We start from the raw sequence: 22,770 nt of genomic DNA, 5'->3' as shown, positions 1-22,770 counted from the left end.
CACTCTCATTTCTAAGGTGTCTGGTCTCCTGGTCACCAGACTCTTACCAGGCCATGGTTGCTATAATTGCCCACTTATAGTTCAACTGGGCATAGGAGTACCAAGAGATGCCCCAGTAGATCACCTGAGTGCTAAACATACTCCTCTATGCCCTCATTATGTAGCAGCAGCCCTATCTCCTCATGATGATTAAGATCAATTATCCCTGCCAAACTATTTGTGCAGTTTACTTGTGATCTCTGGACCTGCTCAGACGTGATCCTAGATGTATCACTTTCATTTTATGATGTATTACTGCTGGGCCCAATTCACCTTATAATCTGGGGGGTTAGATAGAACTCAGCTCATAATGAGAAGTTCTAACTATATGGTCATTTGATGTCCTATGGTCAGACACTTCTACCAAGATGGTATGCCCTTGCTCTAGAATCATAGAGGCCTGAGCTACAACTCTCCCACTGTGGATTACCAGAAGTTCCAGATGGCATATTTCTTTACCAAAGACAACTCTAGTAACATGCAGTCAACTGGGAGCAAATGGCCCAAGTAGCCAGGCTGCTTATATTGTAGCTTGACACTGTTGAAGAGCACTTTCTTGTTCTGGACCCACTCAAAGTTAGAGACCCTCCACATGTCAATAGATGAGACCACCAATCAAGATCTAAAACAAAAAATACAAAGCTTAATTTATTGCTTACTTAAGTACATGCTGATCAGGCTTAGTTTCTCCAAGAAGAGCAGACTGCTGATCTTAGAGTTTTGGGAAAGCATGGAATTCAGAGATTGGTGGATTTTCAGAGGCATGAGGGGGTTGACATAATCCTAATAAGTGTAGTTACTTGGGTGAGTCTGTTCATTAGTTGGCATTCAGAAGTATGTTCATTGGAATCAGTCAGATCTTGATTGGCTGACTTTTAGAGATAAGGAGTTGTCACTGAGTGGTTGGCTTGCAAAAACATGTTCGTTAGGTAATTGATATATCAATATTGATTGATTAAAAAAACCATTCTGGTGATTTGTTACCAAGGGTATAGAACTCTCATTTATTGATTAGACAGGTTTGAAACAGATTCTTGCTTGATACCATCACCTCAGAAAACAATCAGTCTTTTCATAATAATGTGGGTACTTTTAAATTCTGTTTTCCCTTTTGATTTTCACTCAGCCAAAACTCATAAAAAGAATTTTGAAGTCACTGGAGAAGTGTGATGCAAGATTTCTCAGGCCTTACCAAGAAAACATGTTCAAACAACTCCTTGAGTCTACCTTAGATAGCCAGGCTGTGTTTTCTTTTAGCTTAGATGTAAATTGTTCCATTTCCCTGTGATGTTAATTGATGTAAAATATGAAGTTGGGGGCCAGATTTTGTGCACCTATGATGTAATATGTGAACCTCTCCATAATTTTGTTTTTCTGTTCCATAAGAGATTCTTGCCTAAGGACTTTAGACACAGCAGCTTGTTAACATTAATATCTGCTAAAGAATTCCTTTTAGCGTCTGTAGTAGGAGAAGGGGAGTAACAGAAGCAAGATAGGGCAGGGAATAAAGCTAAGCAAGAATGTAGTCTTGGCTGGAGCTTAGCTTTAGACTGATCCACAGGGAAACTCTGGAGGACAAATTATATCCCACTTTAAGTTAAGTGAATTGACCTTTTATCCCTGTGTCAGTCAGTCAATGGCTGGGGAGTGGGAGTAGGTGCATAGCCTCGCAGGCGAAGATGCTTCTCATGTGGTTGAGGGAAATTCTCTGAAGAAAGGCAAAGCTGTGAGTTGTTATTAATCAAGATTTACATCAGCTAGGGGATGGCAGCTACCATGAATAGGTAAAAAGGTTATGGGCAGGGCATCAACAGTATCTGATACCTTAACATCCCTGAATATTTAGGGGTGGGCCACTGATTTCCAGTCTATCTTTGTCCCAACCTTACTATCTAAGCTCACAGAGTCTTTTGAGTATGGGGTTTCTGATGCTTCCATGTCAAGCTTGGGAGTCTTGGTAAGGCTGGTAGCCTCCTGTAGTATGGCCACATTCCCTAGGTACAATGTGGTCATTCTTCTTTATGGTCCTGCTAAACTTCCCAGGGTTCATGAAGGAGCAGGATATGATTTCTTATACTCATGGAGCCAATCAAACCTGCAACTCCTTCCCACCTCAAGAGAAATAGAAAGCAAATCTCTCTCCTAAAGGTCCCTTTTATAAATAAGGAAACTGAGGCTCAATGAATTTTGCACCAAGGTTGGAAGAGGTGGAGCTGGGACCAGAGTTATTCGTTGATTTACAGGTCTCCCACTACTTCAGGGGTCTGAAAACTATGTTGCATGAGCCAAATCCACCTCTCCCCCTCACCTGTTTTTGTAAATAAAGTTTTATTGGAACATTGCATGTTCACTGATTTATATATTGGCTATGGCTGCTTTTGCACTACAATGGCATCATTGAGTAGTTGTGGCAGATACCTTATGGCCTACAAAGCCCAAAATATTTACTATCTGGCCCTTTACAGAAAAACTGACTACATCATGCTGTTTCTGGAACCTCCACAGACACTTTTTCTAATCTAAGATTTGGTTATTCTAAGACTTTAATTGAAGGAGGGATTCTCCCTAATTCTTAGTAAAATAGAACAAGTTATGTCTTGAAAATCTACTTTCTTTTATATTAATGAGAAGTTAGAGAATCTTTAGTTTGACTTAGCTAGAGGGGATTTCAAGAATCCTGGGGAGGAGGAGGAAAGAGCCGGTTTAAAAGATACTTGGGTCCTTTTTAAAAATTAGATTTTCCAATTCAGAATTCTGCAGCCTTTATGAATGAATGAATGAATGAATGAATGAATGAATATTGGTATATACGAAGGAAAAAAGGTCTGGAAGGATACAGACATTTGGTGAGTAGTTACCTTGAGCGGGAGGAGAAATAATTCACTCTTCGTTTCTGTATTATTTGTGTATGTGTGTGTATAGTATAACTATGTAATTTTTGCAATTGTAAAACGCAAGCAAAATGACAGAGAAAGAGAAAGAGAAAGGGAGAGAGGCTTGAGAGACTTCTTTCCCAGTGGTGTTTAAAAAAGGATCTTTCTAGGATGATGGATGCATCTGTGTTCATAGTGGAATGCTTGACTTAATGACCTCACTTGCCTCTGGCATCATCCCGTGATAGATGGGCTACCCCAAACTCCTCAGGCTCTATGTTCCTTCATGGGCAGAGAGCTGAAAGAAACATTCAGAAGGGAGTAAGGGCTACACATTTCTGCAGAAACAAGTGAATTGCACGGTTGTGTTTGGAGATACAATTGCAACCGGTTTTCCATTTCTGAGGCAGCTAGTATGGCTAGTATGAAGACTCAATTGTGAAACCATTCGAATGTCACAAACTAATCATGGAATATATCAGCTTTCACCAGAATGGCTGCAACATATAAAGGGATGGCTGTGCTCTTTCCTATTAAAATATGAGTAATACGTCAGCATTGTGAAACATTCAAATAATACAGATGTGTACAAAATAAAAAGTGAAAGTGCTCCCTTCGAATCACCGTTACTAGAGGTAGCAACTACATATAATTTGAGGTTGGAACATCATAGAAAGATCTTTTACGATTTTAGTCTTCATGCTTAGATCTTTAACTCATTCGTATTTTACTTTTATGAAACATGTAAAAAGGGGTCCTTCAAGTTTTTTTGTTCCTACTAGCTCGCAGGGAAGGGGTTTCTGGCGATATTTTACCGAGCACCGAAGGGAAACAGCCATCCAGAGACGCATGCCTTTTGGCAAACACGTGTGCTCGGCACCTTATATATAGTGCATGATTCCCTCCTCAAGCGAGTTTTAAACTCTCAGTTATAAATAAAGAAACTAGGCATTACACAAGTTAAGCGGTGTGTACCGCCGGGATTGCAAGAGACCTGGACAGAGCCAAAAGGCGAGGAAAGATTTTCACACACGCCCACTTTCCAAACTCTCGCGACAGTTGTACGTCATCCAAGAGCGCCGATGGCCGGGACGGTAGCGAAGTCTGCGTCGCGCGGATCTTCGCTCGGTCGTGCTGTCTCACCGGTGAGGTCGAGAAGCCCGCCAGTCCCGCGCTCCATCGAACCTGCAGTCCCCGGCCTCCTGCCACCATGGAGTACCTCATCGGCATCCAGGGCCCTGACTATGTCCTTGTCGCCTCCGACCGGGTGGCCGCTAGCAATATTGTCCAGATGAAGGACGGTGAGAGGAAACAGTGGAGGCCCGGGCCTGGGTATAGGGGCAGCCGGGAGGAGTTCGTGGTGGGGGGGGGGGCGGTTGGGTGAGTACCAGGGAGGTGGAACCCCGACTGCCCTGGTCTGCACTTGCTTAGTTTTAGAATTAGGAAAGAGGAAGACAAGTTTAGGGCCTTGACTTTCGCTCCTCCCAGGGCTCCTGGGTCAGTACTCTTCTCTGGCTTTTGCTGAGTGCTTGCTGGGCAAGAGTTGCTTAAGGGAATTAAGTTTTTTTTTTTTTTTTTTTTTTTTTTTGCAGTACGCGGGCCTCTCACTGTTGTGGCCTCTCCCGTTGCGGAGCACAGGCTCCGGACGCACAGGCTTAGCGGCCATGGCTCACGGGCCCAGCCGCTCCGCGGCATATGGGATCCTCCCAGACCGGGGCACGAACCCGTATCCCCTGCATCGGCAGGCGGACTCTCAACCACTGCGCCACCAGGGAGGCCCGGGAATTAAGTTTTTAAGAGTCTGAGCGCCAGCCTGGCTCCAGGATTCCTAGATCCCCTAATCTCTGATAAATTTCCTGTTGTCGGGCTGATGACGTTAGTTTGCTGGCAGCATAAGGTGGGATCTTGGGGAGAGTGAGAGACTGTGGGGCTAGAAACCTGGCATTTCCCTTCCGCGGCCTGTATCTTCCCGAGTCTTAGCTCTGATCCTTCTTTTCCAGGGCACTGGCTGCCTAGTTTTCCTTACATTTAAGTAGCTAGTGGAGTTAGGAAACTGGAGTCCTGTCACTTATTTGCTTTATGACTTTGTACAAGTTTTTTTCTCAGTGCCCAGATTTCCTCATCTGCTAAATCGGGTTAGTAATACCAACCTCAAAAGCTTGTTGGGAGGATTGAGTGAAAAAGTTTTGTGCAAATGTTTAACACCATGACAAATACTTAGTAGTAAACATACTAAGCACTTATGTATGTATTATTTTAAGCAATTTACATTAATTCATTTACCCTTTTGAAATGGGTGCTATTACATTGCCACTTTACAGATGACAGTTCGGAGGCATAGAGGTTAAGAAACTTGCCTAAGGCCACAAGTGGCAGAACCCAGGTTCAAACCTATGCAGTTTGACTCCATATCTTTTGCCATAACTGCTATACTATACTGTCTCCCTACAGTCAGTACTCAATAAATAATTTTTAAAAGATTTTGGTTGCTGATCTGTGGAATTGAAGAGTGGGTTTTTGTGATTGATCATAGGCATACTGCTGTTAAGAGTATTATACTTTGGCTCAGATGATTTAATGTTCATTTGACAAATAGGTTTTGGGCACCTATGTGTCCATTACAGTGCTAGGTGCTGAAGGGATGCAAAGAAGAATAAGATGTGGCCCTTATCTTAGAAGTTACAATTTAATAAGGGATTCAGATATGTGTACAAATAATTATGACACAAGCTAGAAAATGATGCTGCATATGAAAAGTACAATCAAGCTTCTCAGGTAGTGCAGAGGAAGCAGAGTTGTTTTTAGGTACACCAGAGGAAGAAGAGATTCTAGTTGTAGAGACTAGGGAAAGCTTTGAGGGCAGGTAACAGTTCATTTTGGGCTTAAAGAAAGAAAAATTATTAAATTTTAAAACATTTATAGTATGGATTGTTCCTCGAGTCAAATTATGAAATTCCATGATTAGTTTGTAGAAATTTTATTTGTAAACCGTGTTTTCCAAAAGAGTCAATTTGTTTTTTTGAGGGTAAATCTGTCCATTATTTTGAATATTAAGACCTTTGACACGCAAGTGAGTTTAGCATGAGGTAGTGTCTAGATAGAGCTATAACAAAGTCAGTACCTTTATAGGTGTTCTGTTTCATCACATTAATGAATATGAAATCATTTTGAAAAATAAAATGTGTTTTAAGCCTACATACATACACAGTACTTCTAGGTGTTATAGGGTATGCAGTGTATTGGGTATAATCCATAAAGGGATCTAAGACATTAAAAAACCAGGAAATAAATACTACAAGATGATTTTGTATGATGAAAGAAGTATCACTAGTAAGTATTAGGTTAGTTTTTAAATCAGTGGTTTCAAAAGTAAATCCTTATGGTATTCAGAGAAAAGAAATCACTGTGGTCTGTAGAAGAAAGATGAATTTGAGTTAGTTCTTGAAAAATGGTTGGAAATAACTGTACTCAGCTTTGATTTTCCCTATAGTGTTTTTCGATATAAAAATGTTTATGGTAGAAGCTTTGGAGTAGCATGAGGACTTTTTCCTACCTTTCTTTTCATGAAGGAACTGTGTAGAGTAGGCAAGAATGCTGAAAATGAATAACTTTTTGAGATTCATTTTTCTCCAGGTATAAAATGAGAGTGATACTTCCAATCAGTTTTTTGGTTTGTCACTTTGTAAGATATTTTGATACTATAGAGGAGATATTTCCCAGAGATTGCTTGCTTATTAAAATGGCACAATTCTTCAGTGTGGTTATATGCCACATTTCATTTCTCTTCTGGCCTGTATAGAATTGCTTTTAAATTACAGTACCTCAGCCCACACAGATTGCTCTTTTTTCTGAATTCCTGTAACATGTATAATCTGAACTACATTGTCTCACACTGAGTATGATAATATTGTACATGTACAGTTTTCCCCACCTATGAGTTAGGCAGGTGTAAGTGATAGTATTACCATGTTACACACTTGGAAACTGGCTTAGAAAGGGCAAATAATTTGCCCGAGTTCAGAGTGCTGAACCCAGATTATAACCAAGGTCTACTGGGTTCCAGTCTAGAGTATTGTACACTCATGTTGCTTATTTTGTTGTCTGTTTGTATCATGTTTGTGGATCTTGTAAGTTCTTTGTCAAGGATCAGAAATTTCCTAGAGCTACATAGGCTATTTCCTGCATAACTCAAGGAGTAATTAGCATCTATCACTTTTTTTTTTATATCCCCCTTCACCAATCACTGGCCACACAATAGATGTTTAAAAAACACTTTTGGCCTTGAATTAAGTTCATTTAAAAATTGAACAGTTTACTGTCTCAAAATTTAGCATTTCTTCTTATTGTAACATAAATTCTTTGTAAACAAGCTCCCCCGCCCCCTGAAATAAGAACAGCTTTTTTTCTCATTATGATAATAAAGTAAACTTATTAAGCAATATTTTCTTACAAAGATGATGCGTATTAAGTATAGACATTTTAGGAAATACTCATAAGCATAATGAAGGAAATAAAAATTGCCTGTACTTTTGTCACTGGCAAGAACTCAGATGCCAGTGGCATCTAATTCTCTTTTGGTTCTTTTTCTTTGCATAGATAATATATTTATAAGTGAATTTTTTTCTTTCATAAACAGTTTTGCAAATTAATAGTCTTTAAATCTCCTGTAGCCTGTAACAAATAAAAGTGTGTTTATTTAGGAGTTTCAAGGCAATTTGATACTATCTACAGGCACATTTTATGTGGTTCCCCCTCTTCCCCCGCAAAGTCTAGGAAACCAAATTACTGGTATCTACAACTCTCAAACACTTGTAAAGTACTTAACTGTAGCATTCTGTTTTTTAAATCCTATTAAGAGATTTTGACATTTCAGAAGCTTTCAAACAGGAAGCATGTCTCCCAGAGAAGATTATTCAGCACTATTTGAAAAATGAAAAGTGAAAGTGAGAGTAAGATAGGGAGATTTAGCCTTTTTCTGAAGCTACAGACTGAATATGGAGTTTTCTTCCTTGGGCATTAATTGCTATCTGAATATTTATTTATCTGTTTAATCTGAATGAGTCTGGTTCAGTTAGATAAGATTAGAGCATTGGGATTTTTGAGGTATTTTAAAATAGCTTAGTATTACAATATTTGTTAGAATTTTTGCTTTGGCATTCATTTTAACTTTCTCTTTGCTTTGGAAATGGAGTTGGCTTACTTTCTACGGTGATTTATACTCTCAGTTGATTTTTTTGTTCTTTCTTGACATGGTTTCTTAATTGTAGCACCGGTAGTTTTCATATATGTTTTTTTATGTGTATATGTAATAATTAACATTTGTATTTGTAGAGACATTTCAGGGCTTTGTAATCATGAGCCTAAAGATAATGGCCATTGGCTTGATTCCTTCAGTTTCTTTAATTGTTGTTCATTGCATTTCAAGTGCCTTGATGTTTTTATGTATATTTTCAGTTATCAGCTTTTACATATATTCTCCAGCTGAAATTGATATTAATAAAATATGGAGATGAATTTAACATGCAGAGTGAAAGAGAGTAATTGATACAGTTGCCCATTAAAGTCTTCTAAAAACAGTGATTCATAAAATTATTCAGTATAGTAATTGATAAACCTGTTTGTGGTTGCCTATGTAATAAGAATAAATTTCTGATAAGGCAGTTTCTAACACTGTGTTTTTTTCTTTGAGCAGATCATGACAAGATGTTTAAGATGAGTGAAAAAATCTTACTCCTATGTGTTGGAGAGTCTGGAGACACTGTACAGTTTGCAGAATATATTCAGAAAAACGTGCAGCTCTATAAGATGCGAAATGGTGGGTAATACTTAGAAAGTGGCTTTGGTGGGTTTGTCTTTAAATTTGTATTGAAAGAGAATATTCTCTACTGGCAGTTCTATACATGAGCGGACCAATGTGGTCTTATTTTTATTTGAGTCTTCTTATTTTTAAAGCCTTAGCTAGATCCTCCTTCTGATCCTAAAGATTTCCTACAAAAATCCCAGAGCAGAAAAGAGAGCCATTACAACACTAATACTTGGGGGATAAAACTAATACCATCTTGAAAAATGAGCATGTTAATATCAGACTTTTTAAGTGTTAGAGAATGTGATTTGAGCTAAAGTATATCTGAAATCTCAGAGCTAAAAGACCTAAGTTAAACTTGGTTTTACTATTTTTTTTTATGTGACAAATCACTTATTCTCTCGGAACCTTTATTTTCCTTATCTCTAAAATGGTATTATTGGGAATTCCCTGGCGGTCCAGTGGTTAGGGCTCCATGCTTCCATTGCAGGGGGCACGGGTTCAATCCCTGGTCGGGGAACTGAGATCCTGCAAGCCGTGTGGCATAGCCAAAAAACAAACAAACAAATAAAATGGTATTATAATAATATTAATGAATAATATGTATGAAAATGCTTTGTAAACTTTAAACTCTGTGTAATTGTAGGAGATTTACTGTGTCATAAAAGGGTTCTGCCTTGTCTCTCTGGTAGGTTCTTGTCTAGGGAGATAATTAGGATTTTTGTGAGATATTTTGTGAGCTCTCTCTGCGGCTGATGAACTCTAATCCACTGGGAAAGCCTCCCTGTGAAATACTACTAGCCACTAGCCCTCTGATCCAGGGAAGTTTATAGTGATGCTGCAGCAGAAAGAACCTTCCTTCCAGTTACTTACTTCACAGTGTAATAATACTGTTATACACAGCACTGCTATAGTGTGGCACTGTGAAGGAGCTTAATTTGAATATAATTGTATGTGTAAAATGACTAGATATGATCTATTTATATAGTTTTTTAGGCAGCAGACTTAGCATCATGCATTAAATTCTGTAAATATTTTTGAGGGCCTCATCTATGATAAGCACTCTGCCTAGTACCACAGAGAATTCAAAGATGAATATGGTTCAGTTCCTGCCATTCAGGAACCTAAAGTACATGGTGTTTAGGTTTAAGCAAGTTTAGAATAGTTTAATAATTATTTTTTAACAACTCTACTTATTGCCTACATGGCCTGCGAAGGATGCCAGTGTTTCTGAAGTACAGTCAGTAGAGCAATACTTCACTGACCTGTCCCAGGGAGAGGGAGGAGGAATAAACCAGAGAGTTTCTGTTACGTAGCTGTCAGGGTCTAAATTCAGTGCATAAAACAAAAATTGTATATGACTAAAAGTAAGGTAAGTTATATACTAAAAATTGTGTATGACTAAACCCCTTAAGCCGGGGACTTCTCTGGTGGTCCAGTGGTTAAGACTCCACGCTTCCAATGCAGGGAGCGTGGGTTCGATCCCTGGTTGGGGAACTAAGATCCCATATGCTGCGTGGTGCAGCCAAAAAAAAAAAAAAAACAACCCCTTAAGTTACCTGTCAAGTATAGTTTTGTGCATGTATCCTTACACAGTAACTCTTATGCATATTAAAATTTAAGAGCTAAGCCAAAATAAGGGAAAGAAAGAAAAATCTATATGCAGATGGTCAGGCATCAGACATTTCTGCCATTAAGATAACTGTCAAATCCTTAGTACTGTTTATAGAGGGTTAGGTAGAGAATTGAAAAGCATCCCTGCTTATTCAGAATTGCTTCCATCATAGTTTAACATGTACTAGTAGACTTTTTATAAGGATGAAATTCAGTAATGTATGTGAAAGCACCTAGCATAGACCCTGAAACATAGTAGCTGTTGCATAAATATTTGTTAGAATTTTAATCTATATCTTACCTGCTGTGACACTGGTGTTTGGAATGTTGTAGGAAATAACCACATGCTATCTTTCCAAACTGGCATATTCTGTGTGGGTCTACTGAATTGTGGGTCATTCTTGTGTCTTTTGGCACTAGCCCCATTTTACTGGGGTATTAATTCCCAAAGTGAGTGCATTGTTAATGCACACCTGACGCCATTCCTCTGGGCTGTACTTTTGCTGGCATTACAACTTTATTCAGAGGTTTTATGCTGGAGATCCTCTATTTTTTTTTTTTTTTTTTTTGCGGTACGCAGGCCTCTCACTGTTGTGGCCTCTCGTGTTGCGGAGCACAGGCTCCGGATGTGCAGGCTCAGCGGCCATGGCTCACGGGCCCAGCCGCTCCGCGGCATGTGGGATCTTCCCGGACCGGGGCACGAACCTGTGTCCCCTGCATCGGCAGGCGGACCCTCAACCACTGTGCCACCAGAGAAGCCCGAGATCCTCTATTTTTTAAATATTGTAGATAGTGGTAGAAGCATTTTTTCCCTGTGGCTTGTACTTTTGAAAATATTACACTTCTTAATAAAATGTCTTTTTTTTTTTTAAAGAAAAGAAAACCTTATAAAGTATGTCTCTGAGGCTATCCTAATTTCCAGCCGCTCTTTTCCCGATATCGTTTTTTATATAAATTTTAAAAATTGCCATCTCAAGACCTCTTTCTTTTTTTCCAACACCTGTGTATTTGTACCTCTTTCCTTCTACAGAGGAAACCACAGTCTGTTGATGAAGGAATAGCTTGAGCAAGGCTATGAATTTGATCTCGCTGTAGAATAGTTACCTTGGTTCTGTTTTATGAACAGTAATTACTGCCAGTACTAATTAGCTATTTCACAACCGTTGACAAGAAGTATGATTGTACTCTTTATTCGGTGTATACTCTGAATGTCCAGAGGGTGGTAGGCTGTAAGAACAGGAGTAGTGGAAGGATTTGGGTACTGATATTCCTTCTGCTTCACTTTAAATATGATTATTTATCTTTCATACCAGGTTATGAATTGTCTCCTACAGCAGCAGCTAATTTCACTCGCCGAAACCTGGCTGACTATCTTCGGAGTCGGGTAAGCAATATAGCAAGCAGCCTTAGGAGCAGAGAAATCTGTGCTTCTTTTCTGTTCCTGTTTCACACGAGTAGTATTTTTGCCCTATTTGGCCTTCCTGAGCCCTTAGCATTACTACTTGTTATTTTTCAGTCTTGTTGGATTTGTTTTTTCTTTCTGCATAGTTGCTAATTAAAGCCCAGAGGGTGAATATACATTGCAGAGAATTTGGATGGGGTACACCAACAGGAAGGCCCTGTGATGGCCTTTTAATTTTTTTTCAGTGTTTTCATAGCAAACCATGTTTCTTATTTCCCATGGTTGAATTACTCGGTAGTAGAGATAAAACCTTAAAAATAATAATACAAATTTCATTTTGAGATTAACTGTGTCTTTCAATGACTCTTCTTGCCTATGCACACAGAATTATTCTTTCTCACTTATTCCGGCCTTGTTGTTACCTTAGAGCCGTTACTGTTCCATTGACAGCATGTTAAAAGATGCAACATTAAGTTAAGGATTGAATGCAAAAAGAAAGAAAGGGGAAAAAAAGGCTTGACTGTATTAAAGATTGTATAGGAGGTGCTAAGAATGTTAGTATGATTGCTGAAGGTGTGTATTATTCCCTTCCCACAGGGACTTTGTAAACGGAGCTTTACCATGTGACCTTACCCCCTGTGCCTGTTTACTCATCTATGAAATCGAGATAACTTCCTAACTCCGCAGGAGTGCTAAGGAAATGAATGCTTGTAAATCATAATATTTAACAGTCATATGACTTTTGCCCAAAGCATTTTGCTTAATAATTTAATCTACTCACTAGTCCGCTGAGATAATATAGCAGTTAATTCTCTATCAGTGATACGGAATGAAAAGCATGAAGTGGCAAAGGGATTAGCTCCAGGTCACACAGCAGGTCAGGCAAAAGCTACACTAATGGTGCCATAATTACTGCCTGTTCTGCCTTGACAGCTCCTTGGATTTTCAGTAATGTTTCTAGAACATATAGGTTTTGTTTTGTGTGTTTTGTTTTTTCCATCTGGACTTGCTTGAGCTGAGTTATGACAGAAATCAAAACAAATACAGGCTTTTGGTTTATTTTAGTTATTTTTTACAGATCTTTAAAGCAGTTTATTTTCTAGTGCCTAATAATACTGAATTGAGAACTCAATAAATAGAACCTCCTTTTTAAATTAATTTTTATTGGAGTACAGTTGCTTTACAATGTTGTAGTTTCTACTGTACAGCAAAGTGAATCAGCTATACATATACATATATCCTCTCTTTTTTGGATTTCCTTCCCATTTAGGTCACCACAGAGCATTGAGTCAAGTTCCCTGAACTATACAGTAGGTTCTCATTAGTTATCTTCAATAAATAGGATCTCTTTTTGCTGTCTTTGACCAGGGGGTTTGTGCAATATGAAGGATTATGAAGTTTGAAGAGAAGCTAGAAACATGATGGATAGGGGAGAGGAGACATTTACATGCATTGTTTTGATCTGGGTGAAAGGTCAGTGGCCTTTTTTGTTCATTCCTCCACGAGAGAGGAAAATGAATCACGTATGACCTTTCCTGCCACTTAGAAGTTCCTGTGGTGTTCAGTAAAGAGTGTGCTGTGGCTTGGTGTGTAAAATATTCCTCTGACTTGTCAGGCAGAATTGGAATAAGAATTCCAGCTTTGGGCACAATAAACACTTTGTCTTAAATGCTACAGACATAAGTGAGTTAAGCTTCTTTTAGAATTGAGATAAGAGTGGCAATGTGCTTCATGCAAATGTAGTGAATCCGATTAATCTAGCAGAGATGTTTGATGTCTTAACAAATAAATATCCCTTGTAGACAGTGGCATGGGGCTCTTGTAAATATTGATTACCTCTGCCTTGTGCTTCTAGGTCCAATCCCTGCTCCCTCACCCTCCAGTCAAAATAGATTGTTAGTTCTAAAATACTAATTCGTATTTCAGTCATTTTATTATGGGGAGAGAGGTGATGGTGGTTTTTCAGTCTTCCTAATAACTAAAAAGTCACTAGATTTGGTACATACATATAACAGTCACACCAGTTGGCACATGAGACTTACTTTGAGTCAGCCAGTTAGCATGTGTAACTTTGTGTCTGTAGCTCAAATTGTTTGATTTCCAGTTTCTGTGTACTGTGCTGTTTGCCAATTTTATATAAATTGGTTCTTTAAGATGTAGGTGGTTTAGCTTGCTGGTTAAACACAGTGTCTGGAATTACACTGCCTGGGTTTAAGTCTTTGCCCACTGACTTGCTAGCTATGTGTCTTTGGACAAATTCTAAGCTTAATTTCCCTACTTATAAAATAATGGCACCTACTTCATAGAATTATTATAAAGATTAAATGAGGTAATCATGCAAAGTTGTTAGCACAGTGTATGGCACATAGACCTAATTAATAGATTCACTTTTGTTTTTATGCTGCTCTTACTGTTTGGTTGAAGAAGCAATTTAATAGCTATGAGTTAGTTTCCTATCGGAGATTGTTTGTTGTGCTATTTTAGTTGAAATGATTTGCTGGCCATCTATTATGTGCTAGGCTTTTTTCTAGATTGACGCAGTCCAGTATGGTAGCCACTAGTCATATGTGGCTAATTAAATTTAAAATAATTAAAATTATCAATAGATGAATGGATAAAAAAGATGGTATATATATATATATATATACACAATAGAATATTACTCAGCCATAAAAAAGAATGAAATTCTGCCACTTGCAACAATGTGGATGGACCTAGAGGGTACTAAGCTTAGTGAAATAAGTCAGAGAAAGACAAGTACTCTTATCATTTATATGTGGAATCTAAAAAATAAAACAAACAAATGTATATAATAAAACAGAAACAGATTCACAGATACAGAGAACAAACTAGTGCTTACCAGTGGGGAGAGGGAAGAGAGGAGAGGCAAGATAGAAGTATGGGATTAAGAGATACAGACTACTATGTATAAAATAAATGAGCAGCAAGGGTATATTGTACAGCACAGGGAAATATAGCCATTATTTTGTAATAACTTTAAATGGAGTATAATGTATAAAAATATTGAATCCCTATGTTAGATATCTGAAACTAATGTAATATTGTAAATCAACTATGTTTCAATAAAAAATATTATTTCAATTTAGTTTAAAATTCATTTCCTAGGTGGGAGTCTCCTGGACTTTGAAAGAGAAATAAACTTTTGTTTCTTTAAAAAACTTTGTTTCCTCAGTCACATTAGCCATATTTCAAGTGCTCAGTAGCCACATGTGGCTAATGGCTACCATATTGGACATTACAGATATAGAGCATTTTCATCATCATAGAAAGTTTTCTTGGACAGTGCTATCCTAGATAACCATATATGGGACCTTATTTAATGCTTCTTATGATACCATAAGATGAGTTGGTCCCATTTTGCTTACAGAGATGCTAAGACTTGTTAATAGAAGGGTTAAATATTTCTCTTATGTGTCCAAGTATACCAGAGGGATATTTCTCTTATGTGTCCAGGTATACCAGAGGCACATATATCGCCTATAAAAGGCTGAAGTAAGACTCTTAACTTCAAATATCATACTCTTTCATACTATCTCCTTTATTAGTTACTGGACTAATGTACAAGTGTGCTTGTTCATTTGGGGAGGCATGAAATGTTCAGTTCTACTAAAAAGTCAAGATCCCCACATAGGATTATATAGTTAAGGTATGAATATATGCCCATGGTAGGTGTTCAATAAATGTTTACTGAATAAATGTCATCCAGTGAGGTCCACATATACCATTGAAAATGTTTTTGTGCATTTATACACTGGAAGGGAATTTTATTAAAGTATTCTTAATGAATAGGTGTTACTTCTTCATGTAAGAATTAAAGATATGAAATCAGCAGGAGAAGATGAAAAAGACACACAGATTGGAGGAAAAAATCAAGAGCCTTCGTTTTAGTTTTTATTTAGATGCATGTGTACAATTAAGTTGGTCTGCTCCTGGTTAGACCCCAACGAGCAGGGAAAGGGCTTATTAGGCTTTTGCTATAGGTTTGACTCCCCAATCTCAAATATTTTTCCCCCCAATCTTAAATGTTTATGAGGCTTCTTTGAGCATGGATTTTGGAGTCAAATATACCAAAGTTCTGATCTCTTCTCTGGTATGTACTAGCTTGTATAATCTTGAATAAGTTACTTATGTTTCCTGAGCCTCACTTTCTTCATCTGTTAAGAAGAAAGGAGTGATCAGTTGTGGCAAATTATGTATGCCATTGGTTTAATAAATTTAATAAAATATATTTTGAATGAGTGAATGGTAACTCCCTGAAAAATAATAAGTATTTAATAAATGACTCCATCATTAAGGAACTGCTAGATTTTTAACAGGATTATTTTGAAAAATTTGTAATGACTTACAGGCATAGTTTGCGTGATGCTTGTTTAACTTCTTATGATTTGATTAATGGACTACAGAAGGGAGAGTGATAAATTATGGAGCTATTTCTTGCTTGAACTGAATTACGTGGCACATTTGGGGTAGTCCATATGAGTGCCCTAAAATTATCTGTTATTATCCATGGAGATCTCCATTTTACATATGTGGGAACTGAGAGGTGAACCAGCCGGATTTGATATCCTTGGGGAATGCAGAGTTTGTGACAAGGCTTCGAGTAGAATGCTGGCCTCCATGGTGTGTAATCTTCAGGACTTTACTACTGCTATTCACTGGCCAAAGTGTTTTCAGAGAACCTTTTCTGAAGTGCTTGATGAGCCTTTGGTAATTTATCTTCTTATGGGGCTATACCTGTAAATGCTTAGCAAGCAAACAATAGAAATAATTTTGGAAAAATATCATCCAGCCTGGTATGGTGGTTTTGAAACTTTATTACATGAAATTGCCTCAGGAAACTCACCAAGGAAGACCAGTGTAGTGAAACTTTAGCTCTGCTTCATATAGATCAGCTCAACTTTTATCTATTTTAATTTTTTTGCTTTTTTTGTTTTTGTTTGGCTGTGCCGCATGACTTGTGGGATCTTAGTTCCCTGGCCATGTATTGAACCCGGGCTCTGGCAGTGAAAACACCGAGTCCTAACCACTGGACCACCAGAGAATTCCCAACTTTTACCTGTTTTATATATAGGAATTCCATGTAAGATTTTATTTGAAAAAGTGACTTCTCTGTCCCTTTCCTACTGAAGTTTGAAAACTAGTATAATTGAAAGATCCCTGCTGCAGGAGGTATAGCACTAGCTCTCCCATGAGCTAGATGAAAAACCTTGGGAGAAAAAGCATATGGGTAATTTTTATGGTTGCTTCCAGCTCCCAAATAACATGATTTAAAGATCTGATGTCAAATACTACAGAGCTACAGTAATCAAAACAACGTGGTATTGGCACAGAAACAGACATATAGATCAATGGAACAGAATAGAGAGCCAGAAATAAACCCACATACCTATGGTCAATTAATCTATGACAAAGGAGGCAAGAATATACAGTGGAGAAAAGACAATCTTTAGCAAGTGGTATTGGGAAAGCTGGACAGTTACATGTAAATCAATGAAATTAGAACACTCCCTCTCACCACATACAAAAATAAACTCAAAATGGTTTAAAGACCTAAATACAGGACATGCCACCACAAAACTCCTATAAGAGAACATAAGCAAAACATTCTTGGACATAAATTGTGGCAATATTTTCTTAGGTCAGTCTCCCAAGGCAAAAGAGATAAAAGCAAAAATAAAGAAATGGGACCTAACCAAACTTAAAAGCTTTTGCACAGTGAAGGAAACCGTCAACAAAACAAAAAGACAGAGTACGGAATGGGAGAAAATATTTACAAATGACGCTACTGACAAGGGGTTAATATCCAAAATATACTAATAGCTCATAAAACTCAATATCACAAAAACAAACAACCCAATTAAAAAGTGGGTAGAAGACTTAAATAGACATTTCTCCAGAGAAGACATACAGATGACCAACAGGCACACGAAAAGATGCTTAACATTGTTTGTTTGTTTGTTATAAATTTGTTTATTGTATTTATTTAATTTTGGCTGCATTGGGTCTTTGTTGCTGCGGACGGGCTTCTCTAATTGAGGCGAGTGGGGGCTACTCTTGGTTGTGGTGCATGGGCTTCTCACTGTGGTGGCTTCTCTTGTTGTGGAGCACAGGCTATGGGCATGCGTGCTTCAGTAGTTGCAGCACACGGGCTCAGTAGTTGTGGCTCGCGGGCTCTAGAGCACAGGCTCAGTAGTTGTGGTGCACGGGCTTACTTGCTCCACGGCATGTGGGATCTTCCCAGACCAGGGCTCGAACCTGTGTCCCCTGCATTGGCAGGCAGATTCTCAACCACTGTGCCACCAGGGAAGCCCTCAACATTGTTAATTATTAGAGAAATGCAAATCAAAACTATAATGAGGTATCACCTCACACCAGTCAGAATAGCTATCATCAAAAAGTCTACAAATAATAAATGCTGGAGAGCGTGTGGAGAAAAGGGAACCCTTGTACACTGTTGGTGGGAATGTAAATTGGTGCAGCCACTATGGAAAACACTATGGAGGTTCCTTAAAAAAGTAAAAATAGAGTTGCCATATGATCCAGCAATCCCACTCCTGGGCATATTTCCAGAAAAGACAGAAGCTCTAATTCGAAAAGATACATGTACCCCGATGTTCATAGCAGCACTATTTACAACAGCCAAAACATGAAAACAGCCCAAGTGCCCATCAACAGACAGCTGGTTTAAGAAGATGTGGTATATACACACAGTGGAATATTACTCAACCGTAAAAAACAATGAAATAACGCTATTCACAGCAACAATGATGGACCTAGAGAATATCATATGAAGTGAAGTAAGTCAGGTGGAGAAAGAAATATCTTATGATATCATTTATATGTGGAATCTAAAAAAATAATACAAATGAAATCAGGTAGAGAAAGACAAATATTTTATGATCTCACTTATATGTGGAATCTAAAAAAATAATACAAACGAACCTATATACAAAATAGAAACAGACTCACAGACTTAGAAAACAAACTGTGGTTACCAAAGGAGAAGGGGACGAGTGGGGGTTAAATTAGAAATATGGGATTAACAGACACAAACTACTCTACATAGAACAGATAAGGAACAAGGATTTACTGTATAACACAGGGAACTATATTCAAGATCTTGTAATAACCTATGATGGAAAACAATCTGAAAAAGAAATATATAGCTGAATCACTTTGCTGTACACCTGAAATACAATCTTGTAAATCAAAACTATACTTCAGTTTAAAAAAAGATCTGATGTCAGGACCATAACCAGACTTGAATTTATTTTTTTCAGTGAAAGGGAAAGAATATAAAGGAAAGAATTTCAGGTATCAGTCATTTCCAGACGTAACTCGTCTCAGCAATCTGGCTTGAATTTGAGTGTGTTTGGTCTGGTCAATAGTAGACAGGTATTGTGTGGTCCTGTCCTAGAAGACCCCTGTTGCTTTGAGCCTTCTATTCAAAGGACAATATTGTCCTCGTGCCTTTGGTGGCTGGCACAAAGATATCATCTGTTTATTGGTATCAGTGAGGTCATGTGACCTTGTGAACAGATGGCCCAGGTGGAACCTTGACTTTGCAGGTCTTGTCCCCTAAAAACAACCAACCATTTGTTACATGTGATTAAAATATCACTAACAAGGGTAATTTCACAAGCTTTTTGGCAAACGTGGTTAGCAGGATGTGACATGACACAGCACTGCCTTCTTCCATGTGCCATCTCCCTTGAGGCCTCAACTCCCCTGCTCACCCCCGTCTCACCCATGCCCAGGCTTGCCTTCCAGCTCACCTGCTCCAGATGGGTGGCACAGTGGGAGGACACTGGCAAAGGCAGATGTGTTTATCTTCCAGAGACAAAATGTTGTGCTCCTGCATATGGCAGTGCCTTGAAGCAAATGGCAGCCTTTGACACTGCTGCCATGCAGCCTGGGCATCTTGACAGACAGAGCTGGCTTGCTTTTGGTGATGGGGAAATTGAAAAAAAATACCAAGATGTTCATCATGAAACTCAGGGAGTTTCAATGCAAGCAGTGTTTTTTTTTAGACCTGGAGAGCAGTTTTCTTCCCTGCCATACCTCAGCTAGTCAGCTAGCTGGATTTTCACTATGGGCCAAGAGTTAAATGTCTGTTAATTACTTTTGTCTACTAACCTTAATAGAACATAAAGTAAAAACTTAAAACATATGGCTACATATAGATGGACATTCAGTGGTATTGTAAGACATGTGCATCCCAGGTCACATCTCACTGGAATCTCTGAGGATTGGGAGTGGCTCATATCTGCCCCATTGGAGATACCACTGTTCTATTTTTAGTGGTTGTTTTGATTATCCAAAGGCCCAGGGACAGATGTGCCTTGAAGTTGAGATGCCTTAATTAGTATGACAACACTTTGTACTTATAGTGTTTTTCTGCCAAGAAGAATAAGAATTCTGACAGCTGCCCTTTTAAGCAGTTTGCTTATACAGTCATTAGGGCTTGACTCAGTCTATTAGGGAGACAAAGACTTGGATGTTGAGTCATTACACTTACTAGTCTCCTAGAAAAAAATGGCTTAAGAACATCCTGCTTTAAAAGTTACTGGCTTTATGAGGAAACGTTTTTTCTTTTTTTAAAATATGTGCTGTTTTTCCCAGTCCTAGCACTGATATAGTTAGGAGTTTGCAGGTGTAAAGTCCTCCCGCCTCCCCTTCCCCATCTCTCTCCAGGGGGTTGTATGTGAGAAGGTGTTGCTTTCTCACTCAGAGAGCATATATGTGCTACCCTGTTGTATGCCTGCTGTGAGCATAGAGAACCCCTCTTCTGGTTGAATAGAATGAGCCTATTGGGTGGCTGGGATTGCGTGACCCCATAATGCCAACTTTTCACTTAAAGCATCTTTCCTATCCACAATGGGGATGAAGCAAATATAGGTAATTGGTCCTAAATTTGTGTTGTTTTGAAACTTGTGTCTTTTTTTTTTGTTTTTTTGCGGTACGCGGGCCTCTCACTGTTGTGGCCTCTCCCGTTGCGGAGCGCAGGCTCAGCGGCCATGGCTCACAGGCCCAGCCGCTCCGCGGCATGTGGGATCTTCCTGGACCAGGGCACGAACCCGTGTCCCCTGCATCGGCAGGCGGACTCTCAACCACTGCGTTTACCAGGGAAGCCCGAAACTTGTGTCTTGAAAATTATGTGGTTTCCTGTTAAGGTTTGGTTTAAGCTGTAAGCAGCAGAGTACTGTTTTACTAAGCAGCAGAGTGTTTACCATTAGAAATATAGATTTACCCTACCTTTTAAGATTGCTTTAAACCAGTGCCTTGGCCTGTGTGGGCATGCCCTCACACATACTCACAGATAGAAATACACATGTACCCTGGCATCTTAGTGCTTCTCTTTACCTGCCATAGCCCAGGATCATGCAGATATATGAATTCAGGGGCTGATCCAAAAAACTGAGGTTTTCTTTATTCTCTCCCACAGTTATCTAAAATGAAGGGGGGGCTTCCCTGGTGGCGCAGTGGTTGAGAGTCCGCCTGCCGATGCAGGGGACACGGGTTCGTGCCCCGGTCCGGGAAGATCCCACATGCCGCGGAGCGGCTGGGCCCGTGAGCCATGGCCGCTGAGCCTGCGCGTCCGGAGCCTGTGCTCCGCAACGGGAGAGGCCACAACAGTGAGAGGCCCGCGTACCGCAAAAAAATAAAATAAAATAATAAAATGAAGGGGAATGGAAAGCCTTTGGAGGGAGAAATAGTTGACTGTTCTATTTCTTGACCTTGGTTGTAGTTATATGTATGTTCACTTTATTCATTAAGCTGTACATGTATATTTTATGTACTTTTATGTGAGTGTGTTGTTCCCCCCAAAAAGTTTAAGAGAATAAAATGGAAGAGTAAAGGGGTAGGAAAGCATAACACATTTTTTAAGAGCTAAAAATGAAACAACGTTCGGATTTACCGTTACTTTTGAGTGTAGACAATAGAGCAGATAGCATGCACTAGATTGGAAAGAAACAGGGAAGGGAGAGGAGATAACCTCTGAACCTGTATAAACTGAAGTGCCCTGCCAGAATTCCACATTTCCCTTTCTGATGCCTCCTAATTTGTACAGCTGAGAAGTTCCATAGGTGCTGATAGCCATCCATTCAACAAATCTACAGCCTGCATTGTCCTTGGGGCTGAGGAAACAGAGGTGCAAAGCTCAGTGTGTGCCTTCAGATGGGGCAATAGAGAAGTAAATAGTCAACTGTACTGCAGAGTGACAAGTACTGCAGTAGCCTCACAGGTAGTTGCTTTGCGAATAGAGCCTAACTTGGGCTTTGAAGGACCAGCTGTCATTAAAGCAAAGATGAAACAGAAAGGAAAACTGGAAGCGCAGACCTGAAGGAGTGTGAGAGAGCAGGTTAGATTAGGGACAGTGATTTTCTCATGATGTTTGGGGCAGGCACAAATAGTTCTCTGAGCCTCCTATTCCTAATTTTTTATCTGTTTTAACTAGTGGAGTACAGAATACAAAGTAGGGCTCTATTGATGGGAAAACAAATAGAAATAAATATCCTTATATAGTTTTTACTATAAACACGTATACAAAATCCATAATCTAAAGTAGTTTGTTAAATATGGCTCAGGGTTTTAGGGGAATGGTAAGAGATTGAAACTAGAGAGGTAGTCCATGTTACAAGGACTTTGATGAAAAAGCATTGTGCTAAAAGCAATGGGCCTCTCTGGAAGCTTGTTGGCTGAGAGGGGGTTAACATGATCAGAGGAGATTTGGTTAGATCATTGGCTACTCTTTGGTAGAGCATTTAGGGAAAGTAGAAGAAAGCAGGGAGACCAATGAGGAGCTTTCATGTCCATTGAAGAGGAAGGAGTAACTTGTGTTGAGCCTAGGCTGCTAATGGGGAGCACTGTGTTCTAATAGAGGGGCTTTTTTTTTTTTTTTAGGCTTCACTGTGTGGCATGCGGGATCTTAGTTCCCCGACCAGGGATTGAACCTGTGCCCCCTGCATTGGGAGCACAGGGTCCTAACCACTGGACCACCAGGGAAGTCCCTAGAA

The 22,770-nt window shown here is 39.1% G+C and overlaps 1 protein-coding gene across 1 annotated transcript in view; it reads left to right on the top strand.

Annotated features, from left to right (window-relative positions):
- Positions 1-3,986: 3,986 nt before the first annotated feature.
- The window catches only part of PSMB2 (proteasome 20S subunit beta 2), a 35,632-nt gene continuing 16,848 nt past the window's right edge, over positions 3,987-22,770 (top strand). Inside the window, exons 1-3 of the mRNA XM_082613058.1 lie at positions 3,987-4,213; positions 8,605-8,727; positions 11,643-11,713. Coding sequence (XP_082469184.1) covers positions 4,123-4,213; positions 8,605-8,727; positions 11,643-11,713 — 285 coding nt within the window. The 5' untranslated portion in view covers positions 3,987-4,122. The remainder of the gene's footprint in view (positions 4,214-8,604; positions 8,728-11,642; positions 11,714-22,770) is intronic.

The sequence above is a fragment of the Mesoplodon mirus genome (genome assembly GCF_964341445.2).
Source record: "Mesoplodon mirus genome assembly, chromosome: 3".
In the NCBI taxonomy this organism is placed as follows: Eukaryota; Metazoa; Chordata; class Mammalia; order Artiodactyla; family Ziphiidae; genus Mesoplodon; species Mesoplodon mirus.
Note: the sequence above shows the minus strand (reverse complement) of the source record. Positions and strands in the feature narration are given on the sequence as shown.